At 56.0% G+C, this 17,533-nt stretch overlaps 3 protein-coding genes across 3 annotated transcripts; 2 read left to right on the top strand and 1 right to left on the bottom strand.

Moving 5' to 3' along the window:
* Nucleotides 1-472: 472 nt before the first annotated feature.
* On the top strand, nucleotides 473-7,269 carry BESB_016180 (putative dihydroorotate dehydrogenase reveal; the record flags this gene model as incomplete). Its single annotated transcript, XM_029360333.1, has 12 exons — nucleotides 473-922; nucleotides 1,401-1,612; nucleotides 2,324-2,431; nucleotides 2,674-2,796; nucleotides 3,143-3,240; nucleotides 3,659-3,963; nucleotides 4,280-4,321; nucleotides 4,721-4,765; nucleotides 5,226-5,363; nucleotides 5,995-6,075; nucleotides 6,499-6,565; nucleotides 7,187-7,269. The coding sequence occupies 12 exons, from the start codon at nucleotides 473-475 to the stop codon at nucleotides 7,267-7,269; spliced, it is 1,752 nt and encodes a 583-aa protein (XP_029216309.1).
* Nucleotides 7,270-9,111: 1,842 nt separating this feature from the next.
* On the top strand, nucleotides 9,112-12,303 carry BESB_016190 (putative activator of hsp90 ATPase; the record flags this gene model as incomplete). The annotated part of the gene is made up of 7 exons (XM_029360334.1): nucleotides 9,112-9,158; nucleotides 9,322-9,788; nucleotides 10,211-10,383; nucleotides 10,806-10,864; nucleotides 11,203-11,326; nucleotides 11,843-11,948; nucleotides 12,116-12,303. The coding sequence occupies 7 exons, from the start codon at nucleotides 9,112-9,114 to the stop codon at nucleotides 12,301-12,303; spliced, it is 1,164 nt and encodes a 387-aa protein (XP_029216310.1).
* Nucleotides 12,304-14,114: 1,811 nt separating this feature from the next.
* BESB_016200 (uncharacterized protein) lies at nucleotides 14,115-16,394 on the bottom strand (the record flags this gene model as incomplete). The annotated part of the gene is made up of 5 exons (XM_029360335.1): nucleotides 14,115-14,198; nucleotides 14,768-14,823; nucleotides 15,229-15,309; nucleotides 15,793-15,839; nucleotides 16,315-16,394. The coding sequence occupies 5 exons, from the start codon at nucleotides 16,392-16,394 to the stop codon at nucleotides 14,115-14,117; spliced, it is 348 nt and encodes a 115-aa protein (XP_029216311.1).
* Between the last annotated feature and the right edge of the window lie 1,139 nt (nucleotides 16,395-17,533).

Below are 17,533 nucleotides of genomic sequence, written 5' to 3' on the forward strand. Positions count from 1 at the left end.
CATGCTCTGCAGAGGCTTCGCCCGCGTTGACATATCGACAACAGCGAGTGCCTGGCTTCTTTCCTATTATCTGCCGTTCCGATTTTCAGTCCGGTAGCAGTACGCCGTTTTCGCCTGATCCCGCTGCGCCGGTTGGACTCCGTTTGCGGGATTCAGATGGGTTTAGGGTGTGTGCATTTTATGAGAACCGCGCGACCCGGTACTCCCACGGGTGTGAATTTTGTTGAGCCAGCTTCGTCTCTCCGCGTTGCCCGCTCCTCCCTGCTTCCAACTGCTTTATCCTGCCGTCTTCCCCGTCGGGAGATCCTCGATAGGCTAAATCTTCTGCAGATCTGCGCGGCGCACAGGCCCCGTTCTCAGCGTTTGCGCGCTTCTCCGTCAGTATCCACAGTGCCTGGCGCTGATTCATCCTGCAGAGGTCGGCAGAGCGGCCTCGAACGCCAAGATTCCTGTTGAACTCCAGTGTGCTACCATGCCGCTTCCAGCTGGTTTCGGTCTTGCTCGTCTGGTGGCTGTGACCGGGCGCATTCCCTCCGCGGGTCGCCTCGTGGATGGCAAAGCGGCAGGGAGCACCTTGAGCCTCTCGCCGGCGAGGAAAGGTCTCTCCCTCCCACTGGAGCGCGGCTTTCTGGCCTGCAGAGTATGGCGGCCGCAGCCTGCGGTCTTCGCCGGCAGCTCAGGCGTCAGAAGGCTGCTCTCCGCGGCGTCCGCGGGAGTGTTGGCGCTTCCGCAGCCAAAGACGGTCGCAAGCGGCGTCCCCGTGGTCGCCGCCGCGCGTTTGCAAGTCAGACTGCTGAGCGCGACGGGAACCGCGAGGGTTGCCGGGCGACACGACCTTAGCGGCCTTCCCCCGAAGGACGCGGACCCCGAGGAGATCGAGCGCCTCATCGCAAATCGAGCCAAAGGCGAAAGACGAACGAACGTGAGACAGACAGAGGAAGAGAGAGAGCGTTGAGGATGCGGTGATTCCAGACATGCGCGAGCCGCACCTGCGTCGTTTCAAAGCTCCGAGACGAGCTGCTGACTCGCTGCACGCGAAACGGCTGACCGCCTGCTGCCCGCAGATCTATGGCTACCCTCTTTGGGAAGCGGTGTGTGCGCGGGCTTCTTTCTTCGGGTTGGTAATTCGCTCCACGCGTCCTGCTCACGTTACGTGTGTCCAACCCCACACGCTGACTCTGCTGCTCTGCCCAGGTCGGTTCTTCTGGCTTGCCGGCGCCGCCGGATGAGAGAACCCGACGGGGGCCGCGTGGCTCGGCGTACAGTGCTGCCGGCCTTGTTTTCCTGCGCGGGGTGTCGCTTTGTTTCTTCCAAGATCGAGCACTTGCGCCTCCTCGTCTGCCCTGGTGCAGTCGTGAGTGACTCGCTGGTGAGTCTTTACGCGGTGGTGTGCCGTGCAGCGCCGTCTCTTCGGCGTCATCCTCCTGCTGGGCACCGGCGTGTACCTGTTCAACGCGGCGGGGGATGTGAGCACGCAGCTCTACGCTCTCTACGAGCCGGTGATGTCCACGCTCTTCCCCTTCCTGACTGCGGGGCCGTTCGACCCCGAGACGGCTCACCACTACGCCATGGAGTTGGCGAAGCGAGGCTGGCTGCCCGTCGACTACGACAGGTGAGAGAGAGGGACGCTGCCGCGGCGTTTGAGGCACAGGATGGCGCCAGCTCTCCGAGCCACGATCGGGCTGACTCCGCAGCGTCGCGTCGAGTCTCGCGACCGGCACAAGCTGCCTCTGAAGGCGCTCGGCCGCCACACGTGACACCATTAACGTGCGCCGTCGCCTGTGGACTGAGGGATTCAGTGGCGGCACGCCATTGCATTCTTGGTCAACCTTGCCCCGCCAGAACTGGCTGCCGGAGTTGGCTGAGCGGCGCAGGGGCTCCTCGGCTGCAGCGCGCGGTTGTGAGGCGCAGACGGTTCTCTCGATCTCCACTTTTCTCGCTCAAGGGTGTGTCTCTCTGGGGGGGTGGGGGGCTGGGGCGGGGGGCGAGGGCGGGGGGGCGAGGGGGGGGAGAGCTCGTCGCGGTTGTGGGCGAGAGGAGAGCAGGTGGCGCGGTCCCGGTGGGCGTCGGAGGGACTGAGATGACGAGCGTTTGAAGCGCGATTCTACTTAAAGGAGAGACACCGACGGCGGGGTCATGGCGCTTCGCGGCGAATTCGAGAGGGGCTTCTCTGTGGGTTGTAGACGGCATTCGAGTGCCTGAGCGGCGTCGCTGGGGCGACAGTTGGGCGTCTGCGCCGCTAGCTCGCGCGGTGGCGCAGCGGAAGATACCTCGATGGTCTGATGAGGGGCTCGGTCCTCGCCGGCGACATGCTTGCGTGCAGGGAAGAAGCCGCGATGAACGTCGACATCAAAGGCCTGAAATTCGTAAGCCCGATTGGCCTCGCCGCAGGCTTCGACAAACACGCAGAGGCGCCCGCCGCCCTGATGAGGTGAGTTCAGGACGGCCCCAGCCGAGTCGCGGAAACCCGCGCAGGGACCAGATTGGCCAGGCCCTCCCCACTTGCTCCCCGCCTGCGTCCACACGAGCACCTTCGCCCTCAGCTACTCCCTGAATTCCTTGGAGAATGCGTATAGATACGATGTACATATATGTATATATATGTATACATCTGCGCCTCATATTCATATATACATACATACACGACTGGCGACTCTGTTTTTCATTTCTCAGGATGGGTTTCAGTTTCCTCGAGGTGGGGTCCATCACGCCTGAGCCGCAGCCGGGCAACCCCAAGCCGCGGCTTTTCAGGCTCCCCGAAGACCGCTCGATCATCAACCGCTTTGGCTTCAACAGGTAAGGTCGACCTGCCGTAGTGCGCCGGTGTTGCTGTGTGCGCTCCCGCGGCAGACATTTCGCTGTTTGCGGGCCTCAGGTGACGCAGTCTGCAGTCAAGCTTGCCCAGTGGTGTTTCACCGCGACAAAGCACTCACCCCTGCATTTCCGCTGCGTATCTCCCAAGCAGGCAATGGAGTGACTAACTCTGGTTATACGCTTCGTGCTCGGCGGCGAGACTGCCTGTGCCGGGGATGCTTGTTGACGGGCTGGCCGCGCCTCAGCGTCGCGTCCTCGACGCGGGAGGCGAAGCGGCTGCCCGGCCCGCCAAGACAGCCTGCGGATCGGCCTGTGTGTTGTCCTGCAGCAAGGGAGTTGAGTACGCTGAGCAGCAGCTCTCAGCTTTCGCGGAGGCTCGGTGGAAGGATCCGTTCACCGCGGGCGGTGTTCTCGGAGTTAACATCGGTGAGCTCTCGGAGTGAAGAATGCTTTGAAACACTGGGAAGGGTTTTACCGTGTGGGGGGTGTGATGCCGCGTCTGAGCCCGTGTCGATGGCGTGCGGGGTTCTGACGCGGCCGCCTGCGTCTGTGGCGCCGCTTCGCTGAGCTCATCCATGCGTACGACTCACAGCCGTAGATGTTTTTAGGATGATACGAATGCGGCTAGCACAGCACGAACGTTTGTAGAAATGCTATTTGCTTTTCCGCGGCGGGTGTGTGTGAGGCCCTCTGCACGAGTGTGGGGACTGTGTGCCTCCTGGTCGCCGCCTGAGCCCCGGCAGGACCCGCAGCGCCAAGGGTGTGCTGGATTTGTGTGGCTGTGCCTGTGTTAGGTGCCTGAGGGAGTTTTCTGTCGATTTGTGGTGGGTTCCCTTATGGGCAGGCAAGAACAAAACAAGCGAGGACGCGGTTGGCGACATCCGTAAAGGCATCAGCAAGCTGGGCAGGTTCGCCGATTTCCTTGTCGTGAATCTGTCCTCTCCCAACACCCCTGGGCTCCGCAGCCTTCAGCAGAAGTCCCACTTGGCGTCCATTATTGATGGCGCCAAGGCGGAGCTCGACGCCCTGGACAAGGAGGCGAAGGCCGTGGTCGAGAAGGTGGGCGCTCAGGCGGATGCAGGGTCCCCCTCACGCGCCTTCTACGTCAACCAGACTGGCAAGCGGCCGCTGTTCTTCGTGAAAATCGCGGTATGCCCAACCCCGTGCAGAACTGCCAAGTCGCGCAATTGCTCAGGGACCGAGAAGAATGCGAGAAAACCCAGGCATTTCTTCCCGCAGTGAATAGCTGTTGCTCGTCCTGGGACACTCCCCGCTACGCGGGCCTGTGGAATGGAGGCTAACCCGTCAGGGACACTTGGGATACGTCAGCCTGTGGATAGATAGACACGCATAAACGCGTATTTGCGCACTAGTCATCCTCGGGGAGAGACCCCGGCTCACGTCACATATTACGCTCCCAGTGCATGTGTGTCGTGTGTGCATTGCCTGCGGCGTTGCTTCGCAGCCGGACCTCACGATGGAGGAGAAGCAGAGCATCGCTGAAGTTGTGAGTCCCGGCAAATCGGTCGCGAGAAATTCGTCGCTCGCTAGGCAACACTGTGATGCGGCGGGGGGGCATGGGGTGCCCGGCGGGAGTGCGCACTGGACGCGTTTGCAGGGCCGCAACGGGCAGTCGCGCGGATCCCCAACACCCTCTGTACTAGCTAGAAGCAGCCAGCTGTTCCGCTGTTTCGCTGTCACTTCCACACATCTGCTGTATTATGCCTGGGACTAGAGGATTTCTGACCGCCGCAGCGAGGCCACAGCCGAGTTGGCGGTTGGGTCGGTGGGGTCAAAGACGCTTGTCGGCTCGTGGGATCTTCCCTGCTTTCAGCCGGAAGCCTGGAAACATGCAGTACGCGTGCATGTTTGAAGTCACCCGCCGCCGTGCTGTTTGTGTCATCAGGCGCTTGAGAAGAAACTCGATGGGCTCGTCGTCTCCAACACAACGGTAAGCAGATGAGGAGCCGTCCACAGTCGATGGCCCTGAACCTCCATATGCGAGTTCTAGTCGTCGTGCATATCAACAGGTAGCCGCGTCCTAGGTGATCCGAGGTTCCCAGGCTGGCGCGGTCCATGTATGACTCGTCAGCAAGTCAAATCAGCCTGTGAGAGAGGGGTTCGCCTGAGTGTCTGGTGCTCTGGCCCCACGGGCCAGATGCGCCCGATTCGCAGAGTAGTTGCGGCTCGCTCGCGAATCGTCTTTAGTCCACTCAGAGAGCATCAAGAGACGCCGTAGCTCGGTGGGCGATGTCTGGCGCTGCCAGCGAGTGTCTCAGCTTGGGGCTTGGGGATGAGTTGGCCTAGTTTCGCAGGCGTGACGACGTGGATGGCGGTTGCCCGCTGAGTTCGGTTTTGCGGTACGAGCGAGCATGTGTCGCTTTCTTTGCCTTCCGCTTTCACTTCTTCAGATCCAGCGCCCGGATACGCTGAAGTCTTCGCACAAGACAGAGACTGGCGGGCTCAGTGGGCGGGCCCTGAAGGACATGTCGACCGCCTGTGTCTCCGATATGTATAAGCTGACCGACGGGAAGCTTGTTATCATTGCGGTACGGACCTCCTGAGCCGCTCGCCGGTGGGTGCATGAGGCCCTGCACCAGCGGGCTCGGCCTTGCTCTTGTTGTCCGACGCGTGCACACCCCCCAGCTGCGAGCGGCGCTGCCCTGTCTCTTTGCAGATGCTTTTCTGCATTTGGTGTACCCTAATTGTCGCACCCAGCGATAATTCATTTGTACCGAGACCGTAGCTGCTTATAGTGTGATGAACACCAAGTTCTTTGCCTGGAGGTTTGTTACGTTCCGTAAAACTTCTCTAGTAATTTAGTTAAAATATCAGACAATTTTCTTTTTTCGTAAGCACTAACTCTTTCTTCAATAATATAGTACAAAAGCATTTTTAACAAATATTTCACTTTTAAAAAGAAAGTTTATCGGACTGTAACAATTTTTTTTTTATTTTCTGTGAATTTAAATCTTATTCAACTGCTACAATTTCATATAAATCATTCTTCTAGATTAGTTTCTAAAATTGTAGATCGAATTCTTCCAATGTGGTTTCGAGCCCCCCGCCGCCTCCTCGAGGCGATACGGACCTGTCGCAGGCCGCAGGTGCCTTGGTCAGCCGGTGTCATTCCTTGATGGGTGGGGACAAACTCCATTTGCTGCTGTGGTGTGCCTGCAGACGGGAGGCGTCGAAAGCGGCCGCGACGCTCTGGACAAAATCGAAGCGGGCGCATCGCTTGTTGAAATCTACAGCAGCATGGTACGAGCTCGAGCGTGAAGAGGTGTAAGGCGCGCGCTGCTTAGAACAGCCAGAGGCATGCTTTTCCGTGGCGCGGATATCCCGATCTGAGGCCGTGCACGATTTTGCCAGCAATGCTGGCGTCGCTGGTTTTCCGGGGGGCTGTTTTTGTGCACTGTCGCGAGTTTGTTTACCGTCTCTCTAACCCGAGCCCACTGCCGCTTGCGGCACCCTCGCACCCCTCAGGAACCCGCGATCCCACAGCGTAGCCCAATTCGAACCAACCAAGGCAGTAGGCACTGTAGTTCCTAAATTTCAGAAGATGAGGACGGCAGTTCGTCTGGAGTGTTTGCAGGAAGCCTGAGGGAACGCCAGACACGGTGTGTGCCTCGCGCACGGCCTGAGTACGAGTCGGCGTGTGTGCGTGCGGTTTGCGGCTCGCAGATCTTCGCGGGCCCTCAGATTGCTCGGCGCGTAAAGAACGAACTCTACAGCCTTCTGAATGAAAAAGGTGCGTCGCAGACTGTGCGCAGACCCTGCTGTGTACCAAGACCTGCTGCAAAGGCCCTCATCTCGCCGTCTGCGGGTGCCTAAGCGTTCATCCAGTTACCAAACAGGCGCCAGCATCTTCAATAGGGGCCTGAGTTATGCAGGCAAACGACGCTGCGGGAGGAAACAAACAGGCCTGTGTGGAGCCCGTGCCCGTGTCGATTTCGAACTAGGCGATTCGGGAGCACGCGAAAGCGAGCTTCTTTGCAGTGTTGGAGGAGACACTGGCAATCGAATTCACAGGCAGCACGAGGTGCCTCCGGCCTGCCGTCTCGGCACAGCAAGCCTGTCGCAGCGTTAGTCGTATTTCTGGGGAAGCTCCGAGGTGACTCGTGGTGACATACAGCCTTTCGACGCCAAGAGTGGGTCGCTGAAAAATCCTGTGTTGGCGAGGCTTCGTGCATCTCCCGTTTCTGCGTCGTGACCGTGCCCTTTCCCAAAGCCCTCTGCGCGTCGTGAAGAACTCGGTCTGAAGCGCAGACTTGTTTGCTGGCGCGCGAAATGCCCCGTGTTAAGGGCGGACGCGTTCCGATACAAGCGACTGTCAACCAGCATCTGACCAACGCGTCGTGTTTCTCTGCAGGCTACAAGGATGTGGCTGCTGCAGTGGGCCGGAAGCACCGGGTGGTGCAGGAGAAGAAGTTGCACGCGCCGAAGTTTGACTAAGAGCAGTTTTTTGACTCCGTCGCCTGTCTGCGTACTTCGGGTCAGGGGCTGCACTTTTGTTTCAAGTACGCTGGCATGGAGAGAGCTGCAGGCGTGGCGGTGGGCTCGGCCCCGCCGCGCGCTCGAGCGATCGCCGTGGTTCTTGTTCCGCTCCCGCGTCGCAATTTTTCAGGGAGCCTCAAGCAGGCGTTTTGTTTGACAGACCCTGGGGAAGAAAAGACACCTCCAATGCAGCGGCGGTTACAGGTTTTCCCCCGGGAGCTTGGCTTGCTAGATGCGATGACAGATTTTTTGTGTGCGTTGGAGAGTCGAAAGCCGAGCGACTGTGGCCTTCCCCCCGTGGGATACGAGTGCTGTTTCGAGTCGACGCAGGAAGGGCGTGTGTTGCATCCAGTCGTGTGAGCGGAATTCCCGCGCGCCTTGCAGACTTTCAGCAGGCAAGCCTCGACTCTGAAACCAGCGGGGCTTCGACTTTTCGCGGCTGAAGGCTGCGCGTCCTCGTTGTTTGGATCGATGATTGCCGCTTCACCCAAGCACCTCACTAGGAGACGTCCTAAGCCAGTTTCTGGAGGGAGGTTTTAGATTGTCTACTTTGGTGGCTCGCGCTTCCGTGCGTCATCTGCAGCTACACTTCTGCTTTCGAATTCGCAACATGAGCTCATGCCTAACCGCAAGCACAGCTACAACTATAGGACTCGCCAGTCAGTGAAAGGCAAACACGGTGCCTAAAGGCAAACCTAAGGACGTTCTCCACTTTACCATGCGTAGTTTGGGGGATGGCACGCTCCGAATGTGCATAACACGCCTCTAGGACATTCCCCAGCAAAGCGGAATACAATGTGGATTTGGCAGACTATCCGACGATTGCCCAGTGCTCATCTCGCCTACTATCGAGCTGAGTTTCCGCGGCGTGTGTCATCGCTGTCTCGCAAGTCGCTATGGATGTCTGTGTATTTGTACACACGATTAAATAGATGCGGATTCAGCTTAAACAGGCCCGCGGCCTCGGGGTGCCCGGAGACGCCTCCCGAAGCGCACATGGGCTGAAAATAGATCAAACGACTACACACGTAGCAGCACAAAATCTCTGTAAACAGCGAACTGAACGCTACGAAGGGCGGCAACGCATGGCTCGTGTTCTTCGGAACCCGCCGGCTGCATGTCGCTGCTACGAGAGATATCTGTCCTGAATTTATATCGCTGACTCACCAGAGGATGCTTCCAGACGCACTATTTGCTTAGTATCAACAAAAGCGTTGAAAGACGAAGGCAAGACAAACGTGGAATGGAACACGAGGGCGAACAAGATGCGATGACACGGCGGGTACCAATGGACCTGACTCGCATTCAATCTCCAGTCTGGAGTCCCAGAATGTGTCTCAGTAGCGACAAAACAAGCAATTCAAGACTGAATGCCACGTTTCTTGACAAACGACACTGCATAGCCTGCTTTCATGTTTTCGGAACTGGCCAGCAGTTCCGTGAAAGAATGCTGTTGCTCACGTTTTGAATGCCTTCGGGATGGCCCTTACTTCATTCTCAGCTTGTTGCGCATGCGCATGCAATCATTCTCTAGAGACGTTTCGCAATTCACCATGTACCCGTGGGTTTCTCGCTTCTCAGTCTTGGTGCTTGTCTAATGCGTCACATCTTTTGCACATCCAGCGATCTTGAATATAAAGGACGGGCGTGCCAGGAAGTGAGCACCGTAAGTCAGCTGACGTGTCTGTCATGTTGCGTCCGTGTTTGGCAGCGATATTCGCGCCGACTAGTGGTTGGTGTTTCGGAGCTGCACATATCAGATAATTCCACGTTTTCGCTCTCAACCAGGAGAAATCCAACATGGCTGCGGCCGCTGGTTCCGTGTGGAACGCCAATTCTTGGCACTGGTAGGTCTTTCCGGGGAAACTAGCGCCCGACGAGTCGTCAATCGTTTCGCTTCGAGACTGGGTGCTCGTGTTGTGCAAAGATGAGCTGTGTATGTACGGCGCTATTCCGCGCACTTTGCGAGTGACCTTTCCACTTCTGCCTTGCCTCTTGCTTGTGTGGCAGGGAGGAGAAGAGCTACACGAAATGGAGTCGTGAGTACCTGCAGTCGCACCTCGGGGGGTTGAACCTCCTTGAGAACGTCCAAGATGTAACGGCGACTATCCTGCCGACTCCAGCAGTGACTGGGGATGCCAGCGTGAGTGTGCGTAAGGGAAAGACGATTATGGCGATTGATTTGTCAGTAAACATGCAGTTCGAGGCCAAGACCGCGCAGGCCGGCGAGGAAGGGAAACCGTGTCGCAGATGCAGAGGAGAAATCTGCATCGGTGAAGTTTCTGCAGACTCTGTTGAAGACCGTGACTACACCACGGCTGCCAAGCTGATTGACGTGCCTCTGCCGGAAGCCGAGTCAATGTCTTCCGACGAGCGAGGGAAGACGCTGAAGCTCGTCAAGAGCAAGGGAATGGACACTCTGCACGCGGCCTTCCAGAAATTCATCAAGGATCTACAAGCTGCAGAGTCAAACACAGGTGAGAACAGGGTTACGGAGGAGCTGTCGCCTAAACGATTTCTTTTTTCGTGTGGTCTATGCGCGCGACTACAGCGTAATGCCCCAGTTCCCTTTCCATCGATATTTCGCCTGCGTGCTGCTGCCGTGTGCATAACAAAGCAACTCCTGTCGCGGGTCGCGACGCTTGCCTTGTTCGGCTTCAGCACGTGTCTGTATGCAACATACATGGCCTGGTACAACTGACTCCATTCATCTGTTCGTTGTTTCTACACCTATGTGTGTATATATTTTTCATGTATATCGCCGTCGTCTGCCCATCCGCGCGGAAGAAGAGGCTTGATAGTACTACTGCAAGTGCATAACAAACAATCCCAACAGTAGCGATTGAACGCATTTGCGTTGAGATTGTTCAGCCGAGGGTGTTTCCACATGGCGCTGCAGAAAAACTACAAGCAGACAAAGCCCAGCGTGAAGCCGAGCTGAAGCGCATTCAGGAGGCAGAGAAGAGGAATGGCGAGGAAAAGAAGCCCATTGCAGAGCAAGAGAAGCAGCGGGACATCCAGATGAAGGAAGATGCGAAGCAGACAACATCTGCGCTTCCTCAGGCATCCACGGTGAGGATGTCCGCTACTGGATTGTACATATACTTTTATATTTATGAAGCCATGGGTGTGAGCATTTACTTCTCATCATGTTAAGCATCCAAGGAGATGAATTCCGAGAGAACTGCCCAGCAGTTCGCCCACTTCCGCCTGTGCATCGAGGCGGCGTAGAGTCTTCAACACACATGCCGCCGATCTGTACGTGGTAAAGCTCGCCGTATGAGTTCATCTGCAGAGCTGCTGGCGTCCGTGGGACCGTCTCAGGAGGGGATCGAATGAAAAATACGCAGTCACGTCTAGCGGAGGCGTAGAGAGGCGGAACAACTCGCCGCGCGCGCCCAGCGGGACTGAAGACGCTTCTGCCTGTTTCCACACTGCTGACCGAGTTTCTGTTTCCTCGGTTGCGTCTGTGTTGCCAGTGTCCTCGGTCTCAGCCGCCGCAGGCGACGGTCGCGGGCCAGGGCTCTGCTTGGAATACCAACTCCTGCCACTGGTAAGTTTCCGCAGGGGTGTGGCAACCTTCGGGAAAGCAACCGTACGGTAAGCAGCAAATGCGTGCGCGGGCGTGATGCGTGACTCCTGTAGCTGCGTGTGAATATACGCGGCTGATCCTCCGCGACCGATGGAGAGGCTCTGCAGTCTCCCTAGCAAGCGCGCTGGTTTTTCTCGAACGGGTGCCTCTTAATGGTTTTATTGACCCGGTCTCGTGTGGCTGCGAGAGGCTGCAGCAGTCACGGCTGTCGGAAGCTGAGAAGAAGAGACTGGACGATTTGGCTCGGTCGGCTTCGTATGGATTGCCTGCCTGTCTTTTTCGTCCATCTGAACGTGCAGGGAGGAGAAACCCATGACGCAGTGGTGCCAATCGACCCTGCTGGAGAGATTCAGCAAGGCAGAAGTGACATTACTGGATGGATCCACGACCCTCAAGTTCTTCAATGTCAAAATCGAGGGAGAGGTACGGCTAGACCGTTTGCCCGCACGTAGAAAGACGCCATGAGCGAGGCTCGCGCTCTCTTCCCGCTGCGTGACCTCCCAGAGGACGCGTTGCAGCCACAACCCGACACTCCTTACGAAATCCCCTTTTGAGTCACACCGCAGCTCACGTTGCGCTGTAGTCGTAGTATGAGCGCCCACACTAACTGCGCCTATAATCCCACTGTCTTACCCACTGCCGTGAAGTCGGCATTCAGAGGAAACACATATTTCTTGCTTGCCGGGGACCGCTGACGCGGCCTGGCACACGAGCTACAAGACATCTTCCAGTGTGTCTGTAAACCTCACAGAGTATTCCTGGGCGTTAAATGGTGGCTTGCTTCAGGCAGTTTGGAGGCGTCTTCAACTTGACTAGCGGAAGTGGCTCAACAAGCACTACACCTGCTACTCTTGGCATCAGATGCACACATCCTCTTGTGTTTGTTCGTGCCACTTTGTGTCTCGGTACATGTGCATATGCTTCGGTGCTTTTCTCTAGGCTTCAAACACCATTCGAAAGGGGAAAAAGCTGGTGATCTTTGACTTGACAATTGGGGCCGACTGGTCAGCTACCGCGCGAGACGAAGCTGGCGTGTTCCTAGCAGGTATGGTTTGCTGCCGGGTTTCTAGCTATGCACGCACTCCGTCGTACGGCTGCTTCCAAGTGTGTATCTGAATCGGTTTCTGAGTATGTTTGTTAATCCGCACTCGCTCCCGGGTATCCCGATGTATCCCCAGCTGCAGTCAAACTCGTCCTGTGTTGCTCCGACAGACTCCAAAGGCCGAATGGATATCACTGATTTCTCGTCGGAGACGCTCGATGACTACCAGGTGACCATCCAGGGCGACGGGAAGGTCCCGGCGCAGGAGCGCATCGACAAGGCAGCCAAGAAGGAGCTCCCCGCGAAACTCAAAATCTTGCTGGACATGTTTGTCCAGGATCTGCGCGCTCGCGGTTGATCAAAAAACGTGTTGCTAGTACGCTGCACATGCAAACACACGCGTGCATATTTATGCATATATATATTCCTCTGCACGTCTGGGTGAAGGAATCTCAATAAATGTACGGTACCAGTTTTCTCCTGTATGCTGCAGCGCAGGACACCACAGCTGCGTCACGCCAGGTCACGTGGGAGAACCAGAATCGGTGCGTAGCCGGGCGGGGGAGATTGATTAATCTACTTGTTTGCCCAGTTGCAATACTCGTTGCTGGTGTCCGCGTGATCATCTGCTGCCGGCGTCCCGAAAGTCTTTCCGGATGCTACCATTCACTTGCTTGTGTCTCACTGGATATTCTACGCTACTTCACTGGCCCTGTCAGCTTTTGGCTCTTTCGCTCACCTTTTCTCTCGCAGTCTCCACTCGCGATATATATAGTCTTTGCGTCTTGACCCCAAATGGAACGACCGTCTGTTTTCTGACCGCCCTCGGAGCTTGCTTCTACTGAGCTTGCTTCGCGAAAATCTCACAGGCACAGTGGTGGTGTCTAGTGATGCTAACACAAGGACATACTGCCTCGGCAACTTGGTGATTTGGCGCACTACAGATACGCAGACTGCCTGAAGCTTCCGCGCCCGCTTACGGCCGAGCCATGTAGCGGCTGCCTTCCAGGAAGTGCCCTGGCAGAGCGCGAGGGGAGGCGTATTGCCCTCGAAATACGCCGAGTACCCCTCGAAAGTGCACGCTGTCCAGTCACACTAAAACTGGAGTCTGGATAAGTGCATAGGTTCAGCGCGTGTCGCCTTCACCCTACCAGGTGAAGTGCACGGCGATCACTGGAAATTCCACTATGTATTTTCAGGGCTGGACTCGTACGACTGTGTCACAGCTGGATACACATTCGGCTTTATCTTCCTGTCTTCCCGCATTCAAGCGCGGCAGTGAGGCATTGTATGTAACATGACCGCCAGTTCTCAACTTGAGTGCTGCTGTATTGCGTCGGAGGCAGGTAACAGATATACAACCGTGTACGCATATACATATATATGTGTATGTCTGCTCTGTGTGGCGATACGCGTACAGAATGCAGCGCAACAAAGGAACTTGCAATTTGGCATCTTCCACGATCATAATATATTCAAAAGTCTGACTGCGACTAATGGCGCGTAGCGTAGTACCGCTCAACTGCGGAGCACGATGGCAAGAGAGAGTCAATGCCCGTAAAACACCCGACTCTTTCTGCGTCCGGAAAGGCCACGAAAAGCTTTCCATGTGCTCTAACGCGTGGGTAAACAGCTCGGACTGCCAGGCACCGACACGCGTTGCAGCCGTTGAGACCAGACAAGGCGAGGCCGCAGCCTGGTTGGGAGGCCAGCGGACGAGATAAGGAATTTGACATCTGCTGTCGTCGGCGTTATCGATTTATAGTAAGCAAAACTCGCGGTTTTCGGCGTCCACAAAAAACGGTCGAAGCCTCCCACAAGAGGAACGCATTCAAGCACGACACGTCAGCCGCGCCCGCTACCAGCTCTCGTGGACATTCCGTTTCTATCGCTTGCCGCGCTGCTCCCCGCAAGCTGATCCTGGCGGGAGAGCGCAAATCCTTTATGCACCGGCGGGCGCGCGCGCGGCTCGATTCAAGCTTATTCACGAAACGTCTACTCTCTCAACTGCGTGCACACTGGTCTACGATTCCTATTAGGATAGTGCTCACGTCGAAGACCACGGTGTGCTTTCCACACATCAGAGCAGTTGTTGCAACTCATCCAGTCGCCACGAGATTCTGAGTACCGCAATGCTCGGTCTCAGAACGGCGCCGACTTTTTTGCTAGCTAAGCCGTCGGCCTCTCCGTGGAGTCCGGTTCGCCGTTGGCCAAGATTTCCTCCGGCTTCATGATCACGGCGATGTTGTACACCTGCGCCATAAAAACGCCCAGATACAACAGGTTCAATATTGGATGTGTAAGCTTTCCGACATACACAAAACACCGACTATCCGAACACTTAAGCGGGATATTAGCGCGGTGACATTCTATCCTGAACTCTGGGGTTAACACGGAACTGCCTCTGAGTGCCACAATCCGGAAACGAAACGAGAGACGGGCACCGGGTATGAAAGCCGTACGATGAAAAATGTCGAGACAACTCGCGCACATCGCATCAATACAAATGGCAATGGAGCAGACGACTATGTGAAGTCAGGCAACGATATTTGAAGCAAGCACGAAATACACACAGTCAGCAAGCTGTAACGTGAAGGCTACAGAGTGCATCACCCCTGGAAGCTGCGCATAAAACATCAGAGCGATTCAAACACACACGCACTTGACTGAAAAACACGAGGGGTGCTTACTTCTAAGAAAAAACTACGCAACATACCGCACCCATATGCAAAGAAGACCACGATTCGCGGAGCAGAGACAAGCGCCCACAGCGAACCGAATGGAACTGAGTCTCAGCAAAACTGATAGCAAACCGCACTCACCTTGCCTAGAACAGAGTACTGAGCGCACTGCATGCCACGGAAGCACGCACCTTCACCTGTGACACAAGCGCGGTCAGGGAGCCAGGAGCCGAGACGACACATGGATGCAGCAAGGTTACGTGCATATCACACTTCTGACAAGAGGAAAGTGTAATTTGCGTGTCTGACTGACGGTATGACTGGTTGATAAGCTCTGCCGGAGAATGTCCGATGTGACCTCCATAAATCACACAGTGCGCTGAACCGTGTATCAGGAAACACGGTATTCCCCTGAGAGCAAATGAAGAAGGATATGAATGCGAGCGTGAAGCAGAGACATCTGCGTGCCGCTAGCTTCCACAGTGTGTGCCTCCCCAACTGTGGCGAGGTCTATCTCTCAGAAATAAGCACACAGAGACCTTCCATTCACCGCTCATTTGCCAAGAAACGGTTACCAGTTCGCTTCTGCGTAAGTGACCTACCAACATTTGGAGTGACGGCAACAGCAATGCATTTAGGATACAAGAGGTCGTTAATCAGCGTCGGGATGTGCTTCTGTCGAGCTGTACGCAAGTCGCGGCACGGAGGAACAAAGGCGGAGGTGAAACTGATGAAACGTGCGCCCTGCTTCTGCAGAACCCGGCTGGCATCGAATCTCAGAAAAACCAGAGCCGGGCCTCAGTGCCTCCACAAGCCTGCGACGTTTAACGAACTTGCATGCACCTTACGCAAGCATCGCCATCCATCGTTTCCCCCATCGCTCTCCGGTCGGCAGTCCCACCGCTAGCACTTTCGGTTTTTCTGCTAAGAATAAGGCAATAAGTAAATCGTGGCGACAGCTGGCCGTGGCAGTGCCCTCCATGGCATCTTTTCTCTCCAGACGCCGATGCTTGGACGGTGGACGCCTAGATATATGTTACCATATATCTATTTGTAGAGCTGTTGTGACGACGCGAAAGTAGCGGAGGATCAAGAACAGCAGACGATAGAGAAACGCGGTGGGTTGTACTCTTTTGCTGCTTCCGGTCTCGCGAGCCACCGCGTACCTTTGTCGTCTGCGCCGTTGCTCTCGGCAGCGTTCTCCGCTTCCTCCCTGAATACACACGCCCGTATAGACACAACAATGCATGTAAAAAAAGGCCTCTGCGTCCACACACCATGAAGTGGATGAGCGCCCCTCATAAGCCTTCGGCTTGTAGGGCAGACACCAGGACAATACCGTTGCCACCGTCAGGTTGCGGGTGGCAGCCTCCGCGCGATGCGGTTTCAATGTCGCAAATGCCAAACGTCTTCATTGTGTACCGGCAGAACAGAAAAATTGGCACAAGAGAACGACCGGCGAAGAGAACTCGGCGGGCCTCAAGCTCACACCCAATATCCGAATGCTCACACAAGCCCGATTCTCATGACCTACCAGCCGCCACGCATGTCTCACAGAGACATGCGTCCCTCCGGTGCAAAATGATAAGCGTAAGCGTGCACAACAGGCACAATTCTTACAAACGTGAATTCGTGACAGGCAACACACTTCGAACACGCACTGCGCCGAAGCCAGTTATGGCACTTACTCAACGCGTTGCAGGGCCACTTCCATGAACTGCAGCGCGCGGTCAGTGCACGAAGCGCTTTTCCAGCGAAGCTTGGCCATTCTGCTGATCGATCTTCTACGAAAGACTGACTTCTAGTCGGTCAATCTACGGAACCACATCGAATTTTGACACTTGGGATAGAGAGCGATATCAGTTCCTCTCCGCGCGATCGACAATGGCGCCAAATTTTGTCGCCACAATCGCAGGTACGGTCCCTACTCACTGAGTGGCCTTCCGCAACTGTAATGACGCTGGGACGCGCACGACAGTGACAGAGAAACCTTGAACCTGCCGTTTCTTCCACCAAAACACAGATGGGTACCTTTACGGGGAACCTGCACGCTCACAGACATGAACTGCTTCGAAAGCTCCCGTGCTGCTTCGCTATTCAGCTCATATGCCGTATAACCCGCCTGTACCACGGAGACGTGGACGGGCTTGGCCGTGTCCACCGATAGTGCAAGTCACACCAACTGGTCAACAATGCATGACTTCTTGCAGCTAGCTGACAACCTGCTCGCATGGCGAGTGCTCGGACTTGCAAACCTGTGTGTTGGTGCTCACGAAAAAACAGATACTGCCAATCGACGCACCGAGTGTTGCCGGGCTACAGCCCGCACAACTCGGTCTGTTAAGCGGCGCATGCACGAAGGCGCCGGCTGGCTCGCGGCTCGCTACCCAGAAGTAGCCTGGCAGGCGCGAACAAGAAGCCAGTGAAGGCCTGGGATTGTTGGTGACACAAAATAAAACCTGGCTCAGGTCACAGTCAACAATCGTGGTACTCTGCTGATTTCCCGCGGCGTCTACCCCCCAAAACTGAGGGGGTTTGTGTGAAGCAGCACTCAACTGCCCGAGGCCTCGTCCACTGTAAAGTGATACAGAGGCGTCGACTACGGCGAGAGGCACTTCTGCTTTCTCGTACAGCTACAATCATGCTTTCAATCGGCACCAGAAAGCGGCATATTGCATGTCCAGACAAACGAGAGCTTACACTGCGTATCCGTAGCTATGTTTGCCAGATCACCAGCCGTAAAATGTGTTGTGTTGATGCGCGGCGCCGGCTGCACACGCGGCACCAGGTAGTAAAAGAATCACGAAGACTGCGATGCATACAGGCACCTCATTTCGTATATGTCTCATCTTCCCCAAATGGTTCGCTTTTCTTGAGGTGCAAGTGACCTGCGGACGGAATATGGTG

Source organism: Besnoitia besnoiti, chromosome X (assembly GCF_002563875.1).
Source record: "Besnoitia besnoiti strain Bb-Ger1 chromosome X, whole genome shotgun sequence".
Lineage (NCBI taxonomy): Eukaryota > Apicomplexa > Conoidasida > Eucoccidiorida > Sarcocystidae > Besnoitia > Besnoitia besnoiti.